This window comes from Pituophis catenifer, unplaced genomic scaffold (genome assembly GCF_029215685.1).
Source record: "Pituophis catenifer annectens isolate HBS135680 unplaced genomic scaffold, rPitCat1.0.hap2 SCAF_15, whole genome shotgun sequence".
Taxonomy (NCBI): Eukaryota; Metazoa; Chordata; class Lepidosauria; order Squamata; family Colubridae; genus Pituophis; species Pituophis catenifer.
In genome coordinates, this window is record NW_027256895.1 from 15,216,584 (window position 1) to 15,233,956 (window position 17,373).

A 17,373-nucleotide genomic window follows, 5' to 3' on the forward strand; every position below is an offset into this window, starting at 1 on the left:
TTAATTAGTAACTAGTTAACAGGTTAATTGTTCTGTGAGTATTTGCTGGTCTTTGAAAATTCATTTTGAAAGATTAAACCATATGAAATAAATATGTTCAATTTCTTTTAGTCTTTCAGAATGAAAGACCTATTTTTTCAATATATTTTTCCTGGTTTTTTCTTTCAGTTGTATCATCAGGGAAATCATGGCATATCCTGATGTCAACGTATTAGTAAAGTTAAGAATCCTGCCTCCTCATACTTAGGAGTTAATATGTATAGCATATGAATAGTATTAAAACAAATTGCAATAAAAGAAGGAATATATTAAATGGTTCTTTTCTGACTCTCATTTAGATGCATCACTTTCTTAGGTATGTCTCATTTAATGACAGCAATGGAAGAACTATTTCTTTTGACCAAAATGGAGAATTAGTAGGAGGGTTTGATATCATCAACTGGATCACATTCTCAAATCAGTCTTTTCTTAGAGTCAAAATTGGAAAGATGAATCCAAAAGGACCCTTAGACCAACTTTTGACTATTTCCGAAAAGGACATTGTCTGGCCAACCCAGTTTGGACAGGTAAAATCCCTTTGAATATCACTTTTCTAAAGTTCAAAGAGCTTCATTACTTAGTTTACAAAACTCAATAATTATTTTTTTAAAAAATTGTTGTAGTTTCTGTATTTGTCAATTACAATTATTTTCCCCAAATATTACTCTTTTTTTCTTATCCAAGGTTTCAGGCTCACAATGTTCAAGTTACAAAGTCAACTATTTTTAGTAAACAAAACTGCAGATTAGAATTTATTTCCCAAATATTCTCTTATTTATTTTATTTTTGTCAGTTGGACAATATTTCCCGAATAAACCTGTCATCACCGAATAAGTGAACAAATCTGACTGCAACACTGATTGCATTTTGAATCCATTGACCTTTATTTGCATATCAACAAAAAACACAAATTGATTGATCTGTTCTCTTAGAAACTTATTTGTGTCTCTCATTGAGTAGTACAAATCTTTTTCAGTTGTTATAATGCACAACTGAGCCTTTTCTTAGTTTATCATATTTAATCCAATGCTTCTTCCTTTCATGGACAGACACAGCCCATTTCATTGTGTAATGAGAAATGCCATTCAGGTTATAGAAAGAGCACCAAAGAAGGAGAAGCCTTTTGCTGCTATGATTGTACTTCATGTTCAGAAGGGAAGATCTCCAACCAGACAGGTAAAAGCCTTATCAGAATATTGGATATATTTCAACATTTAGACACATACTATATTTAGTATCAAGGGACATGGTGGCTCAGTGGCTAAGATGCTCAGCTTGTCGATCGAAAGGTTGGCAGTTCAGCAGTTCAAATCCCTAGTATCGCTTAAGTCGTGGTCAGGACAGAAGGAGAAAGATGTGCTCTCCTCATCCGATGCAGGAAATTCAGATGGTTCACTGAGGATCACATGTGGAGAGACCAATTCTGTTTGTTAGTTATCTGCCCCACCAGATACTTAATGCTTTTAACTCTCCTATAGTTGCACCCTTGATACTGAGTGGAGTATGACCATGCCAGCTTTTTCTAAAACCTACAATGTTCTTCTTTATTTTATGGACATTTAGAACTAGCTTACTTTTATTGCACCAGTCCACCAGAGCCTTCACCTCTTCTCTATAAGCATCTTCATTGTCATCCCAGATAAGACCCACCACTGCCATGTCATCTCCATACTTCACAATATGATTTGTAGCAGATTTGGCACAGCAGTCATGGGTTATCAGTAGCGGACTCAAGACATAGCCCCTTGGGGAACCTGTATTCAAGGAGATGGAGTTGGAAACCTTTCTTCCAACTCACACAAACTGGGGCCCATCAATAAGGATATCCAGTATCCAATTACATAAAGAAGTATTAAAAACTAACAGGACCAGTTTGTTCACCAAATGCTGAGGAATGATTGCACTGAATGCCAAACTAAAATCATAAAACAGTATTCACATATGAGTATTCTTCTCCTCCAGATGTGCCAAGCTGGAGAATGCATAATACCAATAGTAATAGCACTTAGACTTATATAGTGATTTACAGCCCCTTTTAAACAGATTACAGAGTCAGTACATTGCCTCCAAAAATCTAAGTCCCCATTTTACTGACTTTGGAAGGTTGGAAGGCAGAGTCAACTTGAGATGGATAGGATTGAACTGCTAGCAGTTGGCCAAGTTAACTTCCTTAAGGGGGAAAATATAGAGAAATGTTATAAATATCTTGATTTAATATACACTGTTGCTTTTTCAGACATGGATGATTGCTTTCAGTGCCCAGATGATCATTACCCAAATAAAGACCATGATTCATGTGTTCCCAAACCTTTCAGTTACCTATCTTATGAAGATAATTTGGGAACCAGTTTGGCCACAGTGGCTATTCTGTTTTCCTTTACTACAATTTACATTCTAGGAATCTTCTTGAAGTATCACAACACTCCCATTGTCAAGGCCAACAACCGCAGCCTATCCTACATCCTCCTCATCTTCCTTCTCCTCGCCTTCCTTTCTTCCCTGCTATTTATTGGTCGACCCACAAGTATGACTTGTCTTCTTCGACAAACTGCCTTTGGCATCATCTTCTCAGTGGCAGTTTCTTGTATGTTGGCCAAAACAATCACAGTGGTTCTTGCATTTTTGGCCACTAAGCCAGGATCAAAGATGAGGATGTGGGTTGGAAATCGACTAGCCCTTTCAGTGGTTTTTTCCTGTTCTCTTGTACAAACACTTATTTGTGTAATCTGGCTTTCCACCTCTCCCCCTTTCCCAAATGTTGACATGAACTCTCTTAGCACTGAAATAATTCTGGAATGTAATGAAGGCTCTGTTGTGATGCTTTATTGTATATTGAGCTTCATGGGTCTTTTGGCTATTGTCAGTTTTATTGCAGCTTTCTTAGCCAGGAAATTACCAGACACTTTCCAGGAAACCAAATCCATCACTTTCAGCATGATGATTTTTTGTAGTGTCTGGTTGTCTTTCATACCTGCGTACATGAGTACCAAAGGCAAATATATGGTGGCTGTGGAGATCTTTGCCATCTTGGCCTCCAGTGGGGGGCTCCTGGTTTGTATCTTTTCCCCAAAATGCTATATCATCATGTTGAGGCCTGACCTCAATAGAAAAGAGCATCTGATAAAAAGAATCCATTAAATGGGATTCTTCATGGTTACTTTTTTCATGAAACATGCTAATATTTTCCCTAACATCTTCAATACAAATTTAAGATGTACTTTTCTATACATATATTCAATATATACATGCACATTTCAAGTGTACAGATATAAAATCTGGGAGACATTGGGTAAAATCCATGAATTTTCATTCTTTTTTTTGCTAGCAAATACCAAATATCATTCCTGTTTCTACTACTAAAAATAAACATACTATTCTGATCAGCACCTTGTTTACTTCCCAATTCTTTGATGCTCACATTAGTGTTTAATTTACCAACAAAGAAATAATGGGAGACCAGTATCGCTATTTCTAGTCTCCCTTTATTTCTTTGTCAGTAAATTTAAATTTAACACAAAATAGTTTGTTACAGAAGTGACTGCCTGTGAAGGCTACTGGATTGGGGCTGAAAGGCGAACGTGGAAGTAGTATGCTCCATCAGAAATAGATCTATTTATTTATTTATTTATTTATTTATTTATTTATTTATTTATTTGTTTGTTTGTTTGTTTATTTATTTATTTATTTAAACTTGTATGCCGCCCTCTCTTCCAAAGGGCGGCTCACAACAATAAAAACACATAAAATTCAGTATTCAAATCTAAAAACCAATACAATCCTCTTTAAAACCCCTTCAGTCCAATCTGGCCAGGCCAAATAGCCATGCTTTGAGGTCACGGCGGAAAGAGCGAAGGTCAGGGGCCATCCGGAGCTCCAGGGGGAGCTGATTCCACGGAGTAGGCACGCCCACAGAGAAGGCCCGCTCCCTGGGAGTTGCCAGCCGACACTGTCTGGCTGACTGGACCCCAAGGAGGCCCTCCCTGTGAGAGCCCACTGGGCGATGGGGAGCTGTAGCTGGCTGCAGATGGTCTGCCAGGTACCCCAGGCCTAAGCCATGTAGGGCTTTATAGGTAATTACCAGCACCTTGAATCTCACCCGGAGGGCAACCGGCAGCCAATGCAGGTCCCGCAGGAGGGGTGTAACATGAGAGTGTCGGGACACTCCCATCACTACCCACGCAGCCACATTCTGCACCAGCTGAAGCCTCCAGGTGGTCTTCAAGGGCAGCCCCATGTAGAGAGCATTGCAGTAGTCGATCCGGGAGGTGACGAGCACATGAGTGACTGTGTGCAGGTCATCACGGTCCAGGTAGGGGCAAAACTGGCACACCAGATGAATCTGAGCAAATGCCCCCTGGTCACAGTCGTAACATGGTCATCCAAAGTCAACCGTGAGTCCAGGAGGACGCCTAAATTGTACGCCCTTTCTAGAGCGGGTAACACCTTACCCCCTATAGCCAACGATGGAATATTCTCCTGGGACCGCGATGCCGATATCCACAGCCACTCCATCTTGGCCGGGTTGAGCTGAAGCCTGGTCCTCCCCATCCAGAGCCGCACCAACCATATCATGACCCTCCACTGACCTGGACTGCTCAAAACCCATGGAAGCCCCCCCCTGCCACCCATTGGGTATCATAACCCCAACCCCTCCCCAATCCCCCTAAAAGCCTAATTTAAAAAGAATAGAAAGAGCTTTTAAAAATAGTAACACCCTCATGCCACCTCTCAGGATCCCAGGAGCCGACATTAAGGTACTTTTTAGCTAGGCCAATAGGCCACTTCCAGGAATGGGGGGCATTCCTCAAAGCGCATAAGTCCGCTCTCATGTATGTTTGAATAGCCATCATCTGCCATGGGTACCGGCGCGACAATGGTGAGCTGGGAACAGATCTACTAGGCCAAAGCTACCCCAACCATTGGGAGCCTCCTTCCGGGTGCCCTCTCACAACACCCGGGGGATACAGATGAACCAACATCGCCGCTCTCTCACCGCAGCGAGGTCCCGTAATCTGTTGGGTGATCCCCTGGGCGGGATTCTCAGCCAATTGCTGTTCTCTCACCCCGCATGGCTGCCTCCACCACCCTCTCATGATGGTGGGAGTCCATGTCCCAGAGCTTGGCCAAACCATGGTGGAGGAAAAAACCATGATCTCTTGGTTGTCCTAAATTGTCTCAAATCCACACATGCTGATCTTCCGATGAAAAGACCCCAGATATTCAACGTGGGGTGGGAGCCCGCACATTCATAGGAGGCAAGGAAGCAAGTTCAGGTCTTAAACACCTGGTAGACCTCCACGCGCTCTCTGGTGGCATTGGGTGCAAAACAGCCAGTCTACCACAGCTGGTCCAGGGGAGTCAACAACCACCAGCAGGGAGGGGAAGAGCAAATTGGTTGGCAACCCAGTCTGATATCATCAGCCACAGGGAGAGCGCCAGCATCCTCGGCACCACTGGAGCTAAGCAAAGCTGCCACCCTCCTTCTCCCCAGCTTCGCCACTCCAGCTCCTCCTCTACTCCGCAGCACAGTGTCTGTCCCTCCAACCCTCATGCTGACTGGTCTAAGGCCCCCCAGGCTCTCCAGGCAGCCTCTCCCAAGCCCCATGGGAGGGCCAGCATCCCCGATGTCACCAGACAGGCTCCAGCTGTTCCTTCACCTCCAGCTACTCCTTGGCTCCTTGGGACCTCGGCCGTTCCACTGCTCTGCCACTCTGCTGCCCCGATCTCCTCACAGCTCACAGCTCACAGCTCACAGCTCACAGCTCGCAGCTCGCAGCTCGCAACTCGCAACTCGCAGCTCACACTCCACTCGAGCAACACCGGCCGCAACTCCACATCCCACAGCTCACAGCTCACAACTCCGCAGCTCCACAGCCGAACGCCGAGCACCCCCATTGCCTCATCGCCTCCTTCACCGCGGCCGTCAGTCTCTCCACCCACCTGGGCTCTGCATGTGGGCTCACGAAGAGCACACAAAGACCATCTGGACCACCGGTAATCTCCCTCCAAACCACGTGGGGTTAGCATAGAATAGACCCCTGGTATTTCCTTATCTCACCAAACGCCACCAGCCCCTAAGCAGAGGCTTAGCACGTCGTGGCAGCCATCTTGGATTTTAGCTGTAGTCTAACTGGTTCATTCCAGTTTCCAGAAATTAGAACACTACTCCAAGCTACTGGAATGAAGAAATGCATTCAATTTGATCATTGTTTGTCTGGCAGTGATGCTTGAGGTATGCAGGTCCCTTTGAAAAAGCATCATTTCATTTTGGAATATGTGAGATTCAGCCTTTCTTCTCTACAGAATTCCTCTAAAAGCCATAGACTCTTTCTTTCATTTTTTTAAAAAAGTTTTTTATTTTTTATACAAATGTCAAATCAATGCGTGAACAGTGTGGCAGCTGGGCACCATACATTCCAAAACAAATGAAACTGATCAGATTAAACATTATTATTACATTAAATCAATTTATGTATTTATAATAACAATACACATCTATATTAGGTTATAGTCTATCATTATTCAATTATTCCATCTATTTCTCATTATTACTTACATTTTATCAAATAAAAATGTATACATTAATATTCCCTTTATTTCTATCATTTATTCTAGCTTTTAATCATGTCACCCTTTATTAAGAAGCTTTTTCTTTCTTTCCTGTCTAATTTCTAATCATGTCACCTGCCTAAAAAAATAGAGGAAAAAAGAATAGAGAGGGAGAGAGAGGGAGAGGGAAAAGCAATTCAGAGAAGCAACAAAAAAGATGAATCATCCATCCATCATCTCTTGCCCACTTCATACTTTAATTGCTATAGACGCTTTCTGAAGCCCAGCTAAAATTCAGAAAAGCATGGCCACATCATTACAATAATAAAACAGACCCAGCTGTTTATTGATAATATTAGAGAGCTGGAATTCTTCTTTGGTTCAGGGGGTGACTCTTCTTTAAAGAGTTAACATGTATCATCATTAGGTTCATGAGCTGGGTATTTTATTTGTCATGTTTTGGTAAAGTTAGGTGGAATATTCTTCTAGGTCAGTGATGGCTAACCTTTTCTGGACTGAGTGCCTAAAGCACATGAGCACGTGTGTGAAGGCATGTGTCCAGCCCCCCAAATGTAATGCACACACTCCCCCCATACATGTGCCCCACCCCCTGCACATGTGCATGTGCCTCCTGCATGCCCCTGCCACCCCATGCATGTGCATGCCCTCCGCATATGCCCACCTCATGCATGCATGCCTCCCCACATGCATCCCGCCCCTGCACATGTGCACACTTCCCCCTACACTTGCCTCACCCCCTGCACATCCCGCATGCATGCATGGCACATACTCAAAGACCAGCTGGCCGGCGGGAGGCACATACGCATGCATGGTGGAGCTGAACTGGGATGACAGCTCGCGTGCCCACAGAGAGGGTGCTACATGCCACCTCTGGCACATATGCCATAGGTTCGCCATCACTGTTCTAGGTGAAATTCTCCTGTTATGACTTCTGGAGTGTCTCACTTCAGCAGGGGTTTCTGTATCTCCCTCTACACTATATAAATAATGTACCATCATTTACAAAAAGAATGTTAAGCTTTCTGCTATATTTTGACTTAAATATAAACATTTGGTTTTCCAGATATGGATGATTGCTTCCAGTGCCCTGATGATCAGTATCCAAACAACGACCAGGATTTATGTGTGCCAAAGCATGTAACTTACCTATCCTTCAAAGAACTATTGGGAACCAGCTTAGCCACATCAGCTCTTGTGCTTTTTTTTTTCTCACAACACTGATGCTAGGAATCTTCTTGAAGTACCACAACACTCCCATCATCAAAGCCAACAACCGCAGCCTCTCCTATACCCTCCTCATTTCCCTCCTCCTCTCCTTTCTTTGTTCTCTGCTTTTCATTGAACAACCCATGAAGATGACATGTCTCCTTTGACAAACCGCTTTTGGAATCATCTTCTCAGTGGCTGTTTCTTGCATGTTGGCCAAAACCATCATTGTGGTTCTTGCTTTCATGGCCACCAAACCAGAATCAAGGATGAGGACATGGGTTGGGAATAGACTGGCCCTTTTCATTGTTCTTTCCTGTTCTCTTGTTCAAAGTACCTTTTGTACTGTATGGCTTGGAACTTCTCCCCCCTTCCCAGATGTTAATATGTGGTCCATAAGTAGTGAAATAATTATAGAATGTAATGAAGGATCTGTTGCAATGTTTTATTCTGTTTTAGGGTTTATGGGTTTCCTGGCTATAGTCAGTTTTATTGCAGCTTTCTTAGCTAGGAAGTTACCAGACACATTCCATGAAACCAAGTTGATTAATTTCAGCATGCTGGTGTTTTGCGGTGTCTGGTTGTTCTTTGTGCCTGCCTACATAAGCACCAAGGGAAAATACACAACAGCTGTGGAGATCTTTGCCATCTTGGCCTCTAGTGCTGGGCTCCTGGCATTAGAAGTAGTGTTTGCTGATATAATTGGACCTAAACAACCAAGTTTAGGTGGGGCCTGCTATATATTGAGCATTATTGATCATTTCTCTCATTATGGTTTCTGTTACTTGATGAAAACCAAATCAGAAATATTTCAGCGATAGTCAAACTGGCTGAAATTTGTTGAGAGAAAACAGAAACATAAGGTGGTTTGCTTGGTAACAGATAATGGTACTAAATTTACCAATATAAGATTAGAGAATATGTTGCAGTAGGCAGGTATTGAACATAAACATTCTGCCCATTCTGAGGACAAACACTGCAAGCTATGGCTAGATCAATGTTAACTGATTCTGGTTTGCCGGAAACACTTTGTAAGCAATAATGTGTGCTAACCATGTTTTGAATAATGTAGTTAATTCATCAATTAGTGAATTACCACTTACACTCTGGCATGGTAGAAAACCTGAATTAAGCTATCTGCATATGTTTGGTGCTCCTGCTTGGATTCATATACCATCGCAATTAAGGCAAAAGGAACAACAAAGAGCAAGGAAAATGTTTTTTGTTGGATATGAATCTAACCATAGATCATTTAGATTTTGATCACCAGGTACCACTAGCATTTATTGTAATGCTAGTGCTAAATTCCTGGAGCATATTGGTTGGGATAAGCTTGAGCAAGCTGGTTACAAAAGTGAGGATAGTATTATTATTGATAATCAAATGTTCAATAATACTCCTGAAGAAGAAATAGCTGATGTAGAACCTACTGTAAAGGAAGAAGAGGTTTTAGAGGAGGAATTAGTTGAAGCACCGGTTATGAGTCCTGTATTACCTAGAAGATCTACTTGGGTTAAACATCCACCTGACATGTGTCAAGCTAGTGCGGTTTGTCAGGTAAATATAGAACCTTCTAACTACAATTATATTAAATTGTATCCTGCAAAGGATCGAGTAGCTTGGAAGGAAGCTATGGCTGAAGAGCCATATAAGAGCCGAGGTGGCACAGTGGTTAGAGTGCTGTACTGCAGCTACTTCAGCTGACTGCAGATCAGCAGATCAAATCTCACTGGCTCAAGGTTGACTCAGCCTTCCATCCTTCCAAGGTGGGTAATATGAGGACGCAGATTGTTGGGGGCAATATGCTATTTAGTATACTGTCGATTGTTGTAAGCTGCCCAGAGTCCTCAGAGAGTGGGCGACATAGAAATATGAATAATAGCAGGACTTCCGGCACTGACATAGGTTGAGGCGACACGGGGGGAATCGCTCTGTTCCCAGTGCCAATTTTCGGGCGTTTTGGTGGCTCCTAAGGGGAGGATCGGTCCTGGTGGGATTGATAAGAAAGAGGGGAAGCTTCGGAGGAGGTGTGGAGAGGTGGGGTCTCCCACCACACCAAGAAGGACCCTCATTCCATATGCAGAAGAAGACGGCCGGCATGGCTGACCCTAGGACTTGACATCCTGATTGAGAACATCAGGAAGCAGAAAGTGAAAAAGGTAGAGAACTCGGCGGTGAGAGCAGAAAAGTAAAAGTTTTACGTTTTTGGATTATTTGAGAAAAGCAGTCCGGAGGAGCAGCGGATAGGAAAGAAAGGCTCCAAAAGTGAACAGGCAGCAAACGACGAGGAGAGCAAATGTGAAGAGGGCAAACCTTAGATCAGCAGAAGAACACCAGGGGGAGCAGAAAAGGAGACGATCAGAAGAAAAGTGAGTGTTCCAGAAGCTGGGAAAGAGAGACGAACTGAATAAGAGGTTCTGTGTTTATCCCCATAATTGCTGCTCTAACGGAAGTAGAAGTGCGGGCTGGCAAAAGTGAAGTATATTATTATACTTATATATAATTTACATATTGATATATTTATTTATTTATAGAGTAATTTTTATATTTATAAGTAATTAATAGTAATTGATTATTAACTATTTATTGTCTCTTTGACCCTGATCTTTTCTTTTCACTTTTTTCTCTTTCTCTTTTTTCTATCCCCTTCTTTGGATTAGTTTATTGAAGATACAAATATATGTATATGTATATGTATATGTGTGTGTGTGTGTGTGTGTGTGTGTGTGTGTGTGTCAATTTTCTTACTTCTTCATAGGGTTTATGTGTGTTTTTCTTCTAGCCAGAAATGGATCTATTTAGGTCTCCCACCTAGCAGTTAGAGCTTGCTAGGTGTTAGAAAGGAAAAAAGCCCAGAACCGAGTAGATGTGATTCTACTGAGCTGGAGCTACAAAAAAACCTTGGCTACGTAGGGAAAACCTGGCTAGAAGAAAAACACACATAAACCCTACGAAGAAGAAGTAAGAAAAATGATACTGTACCTTTACAGGGAGGATATGGGTGTGGCCTACTGATGACAGCTAACGAGCTAGAAATTGATCTATTTAGGTCTCCCACCTAGCAGTTAGAGCTTGCTAGGTGTTAGAAAGGAAAAAAGCCCAGAACCGAGTAGATGTGATTCTACTGAGCTGGAGCTACAAAAAAACCTTGACTACGTAGGGAAAACCTGGCTAGAAGAACACACACACACACACACACACACACACACACACACACACGTGTGTGTGTGTGTGTGTGTGTATTTCTCTTTAGCCAGGTTCTTCCTACATAAACCAAGATTTTTATGCAGCCCTAGTTCAGTGAAATCACAATCCACTAGTTTCTAGGCTTTTTTTCTGGCAGCCAGCAAACCCTCTGCTGCCCATTGGGAGACTAAGATAGATCTATTTCGGGTTTAAAAGCCCTCATCCCATGTATCCTCCCTGTAAAGGTACTGTACCTGTAAAGGTACAGTATTTGTTTTCTTTCTCCTTAGTCTCCCAATGGGCAGCAAAGGGTTTGCTAGCTGCCAGAAAAAAAGCCTAGAAACTAGTGGATTGTGATTTCACTGAACTAGGGCTGCATAAAAATCTTGGTTTACATAGGAAGAACCTGGCTAAAGAGAAATACACATAAAGACTACGAAAAGGAAAGAAAGCAAATACTGTACCTTTACAGGGAGGATACATGGGATAAGGGTGTGGCTAACTGATGAGGGCTTATAAGCCCAAAATAGATCTATCTTAGTCTCCTTAGTCCCTCAATGGGCAGCAAAAGGTCTGCCAGAAGAAAAAATGCTTAGAAACTAGTGGATTGTGATTTCACTGAACTAGGGCTGCATAAAATCTTGGTTTACGTAGGAAGAACCTGGCTAAAGAGAAATACATACATACATACATACATGTATATACACACATATATACATACATACATACATATACACACATAGTATCTAGTGTCCAACCACTCTACTACAGATCAATACTAGAAATTCTAAATAAATGGGATTTGTAAAGCCACACAGAGTTCAATAAATATCTCAATTTCTTTATTTTAATTACAGATTGCATCATTTATATGATACATTCACATAAGTTTCTGGATTTTGTGGCAGTTTCTGTAAAATTTATCCAGTTGAGAGTGCTGAAGAAAGGAGTCATTTTGGATTTCTAAGCTTATTTTTAATTTCTCATGAACATGCATGTTTCAACTTAGTGCAAATCTTATAAAAAAACATTATTCCAAAGTTGCTCATCTGTTGTGAACATTATTTTCCCCTGGCATCTCTTTGAATAGCCATTACAATACATGCCCTATAATTGCACCATGGGAATAAGCTGAAAAATAACTGTGCAACACCACAAGGAAAAAAATATATATTTCCTCACTGTTTTGAATCAGGAAGAGCTCTGGTGAGGTAATCATCTGCATTACTCTTATAATCTTGATTGACTCCTCCTTTATATTTGCCATTTCCCTGTAAAATACAACAGGGCATGACTAGCCTGGAACTTTAAGCCCATAAAACATTGTCTTTGGTGTTTGAAATAATGCATACAGAGGAGTTGTAGCTGAATAGCCTAAATTTTGTTGCCAGCAACTTTGGCTTCCCAACTGAATCCTGATTGTTCAATTGCACAATATTCCATCAGTCATGGGGGAAGCAAGTAGGTTTTTTACAGGAAGATTTGGATACCTTATCATTGGAATGTTGATATTAGGGCTGTTTCCTATTTGCAAAGTTTCTTTTTCAAAAGACACTAGGAGTGACCTCAGTCCATTTCTTCAGAAGTACCATGAACTGGGGGACTCCATACTTGGTGGTTTAATGTCTCACAGTTTTGTAATTTCAGAGAAGATCACGTTCCAAAGATATCCTTTTGAAGACTATTTTGTTGAATTCATGTAAGAAGTTGGATGCTGAAAAGATATATCTGTTGTATCTCTGTCCTGATGAAATCAGAAGTGATGACAATACAGTTTGCTTACTGTTTTGTGGGGAGGGAAAAGGAGATGGGTTTTTTGATGGCTGGATGGCTGGATGGATAGATAGATAGATAGATGATAGATAGATAGATAGATAGATAGATAGATAGATAGATAGATAGATAGATAGACAGACAGACAGACAGACAGATAGATAGAGATAGATGATGATGAATGAATATGAATATGAATATATCTGTCAATGACCTGATATAGAATAGAATAGAATAGAATAGAATAGAATAGAATAGAATAGAACAGAACAGAACAGAACAGAACAGAACAGAACAGAACAGAATAGAATAGAATAGAATAGAATAGAATAGAATTCTTTATTGGCCAAGTGTGATTGGACATATAAGGAATTTGTCTTAGGTGTATGTGCTCTCAGTGTACATAAGGCGAATAAAATACATTCATCAAGAATAAAAAAAAATACAATTTAGTGATAGTCAAGTTTACTAATAAGCTTTCAAATCGTACTAGGAAACAAATAAAAACAATACAAATTGAAAGTTACAAGCAACATGGTTATAGTAATAACTGGGAAGAGATAGGTGCTAGTAAGGAAGAGAATAATAATAATAATAATATAGTCTTAGTAAATTATTTGACAGTGTTGTGGAAATTAGTTGTTAAGCAGAGTGATGGCATTTGGGAAAAACTGTCCTTGTGTCTAGTTGTTCTGGTGTGCAGTGCTCTATAGCATCGTTTTGAGGGTAGAAGTTGAATAAAACAATACATTTATAATCTAATAACACCAAAAAGAATTTAAAAAGAATTTTCAAATTGGCAATTGTTTAACTCAAGGTAACCATTTCTGACTATCTTTGAAAATTATTTTTTTTTTATTTGATTTATATGCCGCCCTTCTCCGGAGACTCAGGGCGGCTTACAATGTGTTAAGCAATAGCCTTCATACTTTTGTATATTTATACAAAGTCAGCTTATTGCCCCCACAAACTGGGTCCTCATTTAACCTACCTTAGAAAGGATGGAAGGCTGAGTCAACCTTGAGCCTGGTAAGATTCGAACCTGCAGAAATTGCAGGCAGCTGTGTTAATAACAGGGTGCATTAAACCAAAAATCATATTTATTTTAGCTTAGAAAGACCAGAAGGGTTTGTCATCTATAGAACCTCATTCTTGGAGATACTGATACTTTCAAAGAAACTGCCCTCACGTTACATTTTTTATTTTGTTTTGTTTTTTGGGAGAAGGTTGAATATGATCCAGATTTCAAACTGGCCAGCATTAGTTCTACCATGGATTTGCAGAGAAAAATGTATAAGACAAATTTTATAGAAGTAGGATTAACGGTGAATTTATATTTCTAATATTTAGCTGTTACCATCCAAATTAATGGTAGTTAATATCTGCAAACATTTTATCCCATGTATTTTATAGGATCTCAGATAGTGATCATGTTCAGAATTATTAAAATTGCAACTGGGTCTCTCTTTAAACATATGCATTGAAGGTATTTATTATTTTTCAATTGTCTTGCAGATTACTAACTCAGACCTATCAACACATCCTGGCTCTGGTATTTGCTGTAAAAGAGATTAATGGAAATCCCCAGATCTTGACCAATATCACCCTGGGCTTCAACATTTATAACAACAATTTTAATCCAAAACCAACATATGCAGCAACAATGGAAATTCTCTCCACACCAGGCAGATTCATCCCAAACTATAAATGTGATTTCCAGAACAATCTGGTCGCAGTCATTGGAGGACCTAACACAAATGATTTTCTTGATGGAGCAACCATTCTGAGTCAATACAAGATTGCACAGGTAGTTCCTGTTTATGAAATAGCAGAAATATCCATCACAAGTCCCTTGCTTGTTGAATATGAAATCAGAGGTGGTATTCAGCCGGTTCGGATCAGTTCGGGCAAACCAGTAGTGGTGACCTGCAGGTGGGCCTGCCCCGCCCGCCCACCCGGGTGCAATCCCATCCTATATTGCTGTGTTTTTGACACCACATGCATGTGTGGACGGTGCAGACTAGCTAATTGCTGTGTTGTTTGATGTCTCATGCATGTACGGATGGCACGAGCACACATTCCCGGTGTTGGGTGAACCAGTTGCTACAGTATGTGAAATCCTCCTCTGTATGAAACACAAGATTTTGGGTTCCAGAATGTTAATTTGGCTACTAATGTGAATCCTAATTACATCAGGAGTGAAATGCTCCTGGATCGGACTGGATCGCCTGATCCGGTAGCGATTTTTCCCTGTGGTTTGGCGATCTGGTAGTGATTGCCGCCCGGGTGTCCTTACTTCCTAGTTTTAACCAGGATGTAATGTTTTTTTTTACTTTCTGCACATGCACAGAAGGTTTTGTGCATGCGCAGAAGGTGTGTGTGTACACAGCACGTGTGCTTCCGAACCGGTAAGGAAGGTAAATAGATTTCACCCCTGAATTACATACAATAAAAAGGGTAAACAAAAAATGGAACACAGTAAGAGAAGTATGTGAAATAAACCAAAATCTGGAAATCCAGGTTACCTTCTGTACTTCCACAGAACTATATTTTACCTTAATGAAATATTTTATTATTTTTTACTATTGGGAGGTTCATTAAAGCAGAAATTCCATTAGTATCGGACCACATGATTTTCATTTAAAAATAGGCAGTATACTGTAGTTCTAGAAATCTCAGCAGACTAAGGGTTTGCTGCAATAGCAAACAAGCAAAAAATGTAAATCAATTTCTGTCCAAGAAAAAAATCTTCTCCTATCCTGTTTTTTCCTTCTTTATTTATCTCTGCCTTCTCTTAGCTTGCCTATTCTTCTGCTCCAGAGATGAATGCACAAAACCAAGCCATTTCCTTCTATTGGATGTTCCCAAATGTTAATTATCAATATTATGGGATTCTTAAGCTCTTACTACATTTCAAGTGGACATGGATGGGCATATTTTATATTGGCATCGGCAGTCAGGCAGAATTATTGCTCCGGAAAGTATTACCTTTTTTTTCACAGCATGGCATCTGTTTTGATTTCATTGAAAAGATAGCTGGTGGGATAATCGATGAGTTCTCTGTGCTTCTGGAAGCATTCCGTGCTAACTTAAACTGTGCCTTGAGTAGCAGAGCTAATGTAGTAATATTTCATGGAGAATTTCACAGCATAGCAACCTTATGGGGTTTACTTGAAATGTCAGAATATTATGACACAGCAGGAAAAAAAGGAAAAGTCTGGATCATGACAGCAGAGGTGGATTTTACATCAATCATGATTCAAAAAAACTGGGACATAGATTTCCTGCATGGCACTATATCCCTGGCAATCCAATCTAAGGAAGTGTCAGGAATTCAGAAATTTGTTCAGATGAGAAACCCTCTTTTGCATAAAACAGATGGTTTCTTAAAAGAGGTATGGCAACAGCTTTTTAATTGTCTGATTCCAAGCTTTCCCACTGAGTCAGTGGAACAGAATATCTGCACTGGAGAGGAGAGGCTGGAGATTCTCCCTATAACCATTTTTGAAACAAGGATGACTGCCCACAGTTACTGTGTCTACAATGCTGTCTATGCTGTGGCACATGCTTTGAATGCCCTGTATTCATCCATAGACAAGCAAAGATCGAGGATGACATTGAAAATTCTTAAAGAACTGTCATGGAAGGTAAATCTCCTGATCAGATTAGTGCAGGATATTTCACCATATCTGTTGATGCCACAGTAACATTGTCAGTTTATTTTATTTCACTGATCGTTGTGAGATGATTGGGATCAGAGATCTTATTTGCATGAAGAAGAACCAATGTTATCTTCAAGTTGGGTGTTTATATGAAGATGTGTGATCCAAACGTATCGACAGAGAAAAAGATTGGGATGAGCTGCTCTATACTGTATTGAACATACATAGAATAACAGAGTTGGAAGGGATCTTTGAAGTCTTCTAGTTCACACCCTCAAGCAGGAGAGAGTCTTAAGACTCTCCTATTCCAGCAAGCCGGCCTGGCCTAATCTTCTCCCCTGTTTTAAAATTCTTTTAAATCAAAATTTTAATTTGTTTTAAATTATTGGGATTTTTAATTGTCTCAGGCTAAATTATTTAATCTGGTTTTAATTATGTTCTTAAATTTTGTATTTATGTATTTTATTTTGTGCCTGTTCACCGCCCTGAGTCCTTCGGGAGTAGGGCGGTATATAAATCTAATAAAAGAAAGAAAGAAAGAAAGAAAGAAAGAAAGAAAGAAAGAAAGAAAGAAAGAAAGAAAGAAAGAAAGAAAAGAGACACTATACCAGGGGCATCAAACTCAAGGCCCGGAGGCTTGATCTGGCCTGCAGAGTGCTTAGATCTGGCCTGTGGGGCCACCCTGGAAACAGCAAAGGACCAGCCCGCGGTGCCTCTGCCAGCGAAAACAGAGCTTGGGAGGACCACGTTCAGCCCTCCCAAACTCCGTTTTCACTGGCAGAGGGTTGCAAGAGGCCATTGCAAGTGAAAACAGAGCTCAGGAACCCATTTTTACTGGCAGAGTGATCGGGCCACCACAGGCACTCCTGACACGAGTGATGTTGAGCTGGCCATGCCCACCCTGGCCACACACATACCCCACCCCCGAGGTCACACA

The 17,373-nt window shown here is 40.8% G+C and overlaps 1 protein-coding gene across 1 annotated transcript in view; it reads left to right on the forward strand.

Annotated features, from left to right (window-relative positions):
• The window catches only part of LOC139324411 (vomeronasal type-2 receptor 26-like), a 42,493-nt gene that overhangs the window by 17,225 nt on the left and 7,895 nt on the right, over positions 1 to 17,373 (forward strand). Inside the window, exons 8-9 of the mRNA XM_070954125.1 lie at positions 1,089 to 1,215; positions 5,774 to 6,033. Of these exons, the coding sequence (XP_070810226.1) occupies positions 1,089 to 1,215; positions 5,774 to 6,033 (387 nt within the window). The remainder of the gene's footprint in view (positions 1 to 1,088; positions 1,216 to 5,773; positions 6,034 to 17,373) is intronic.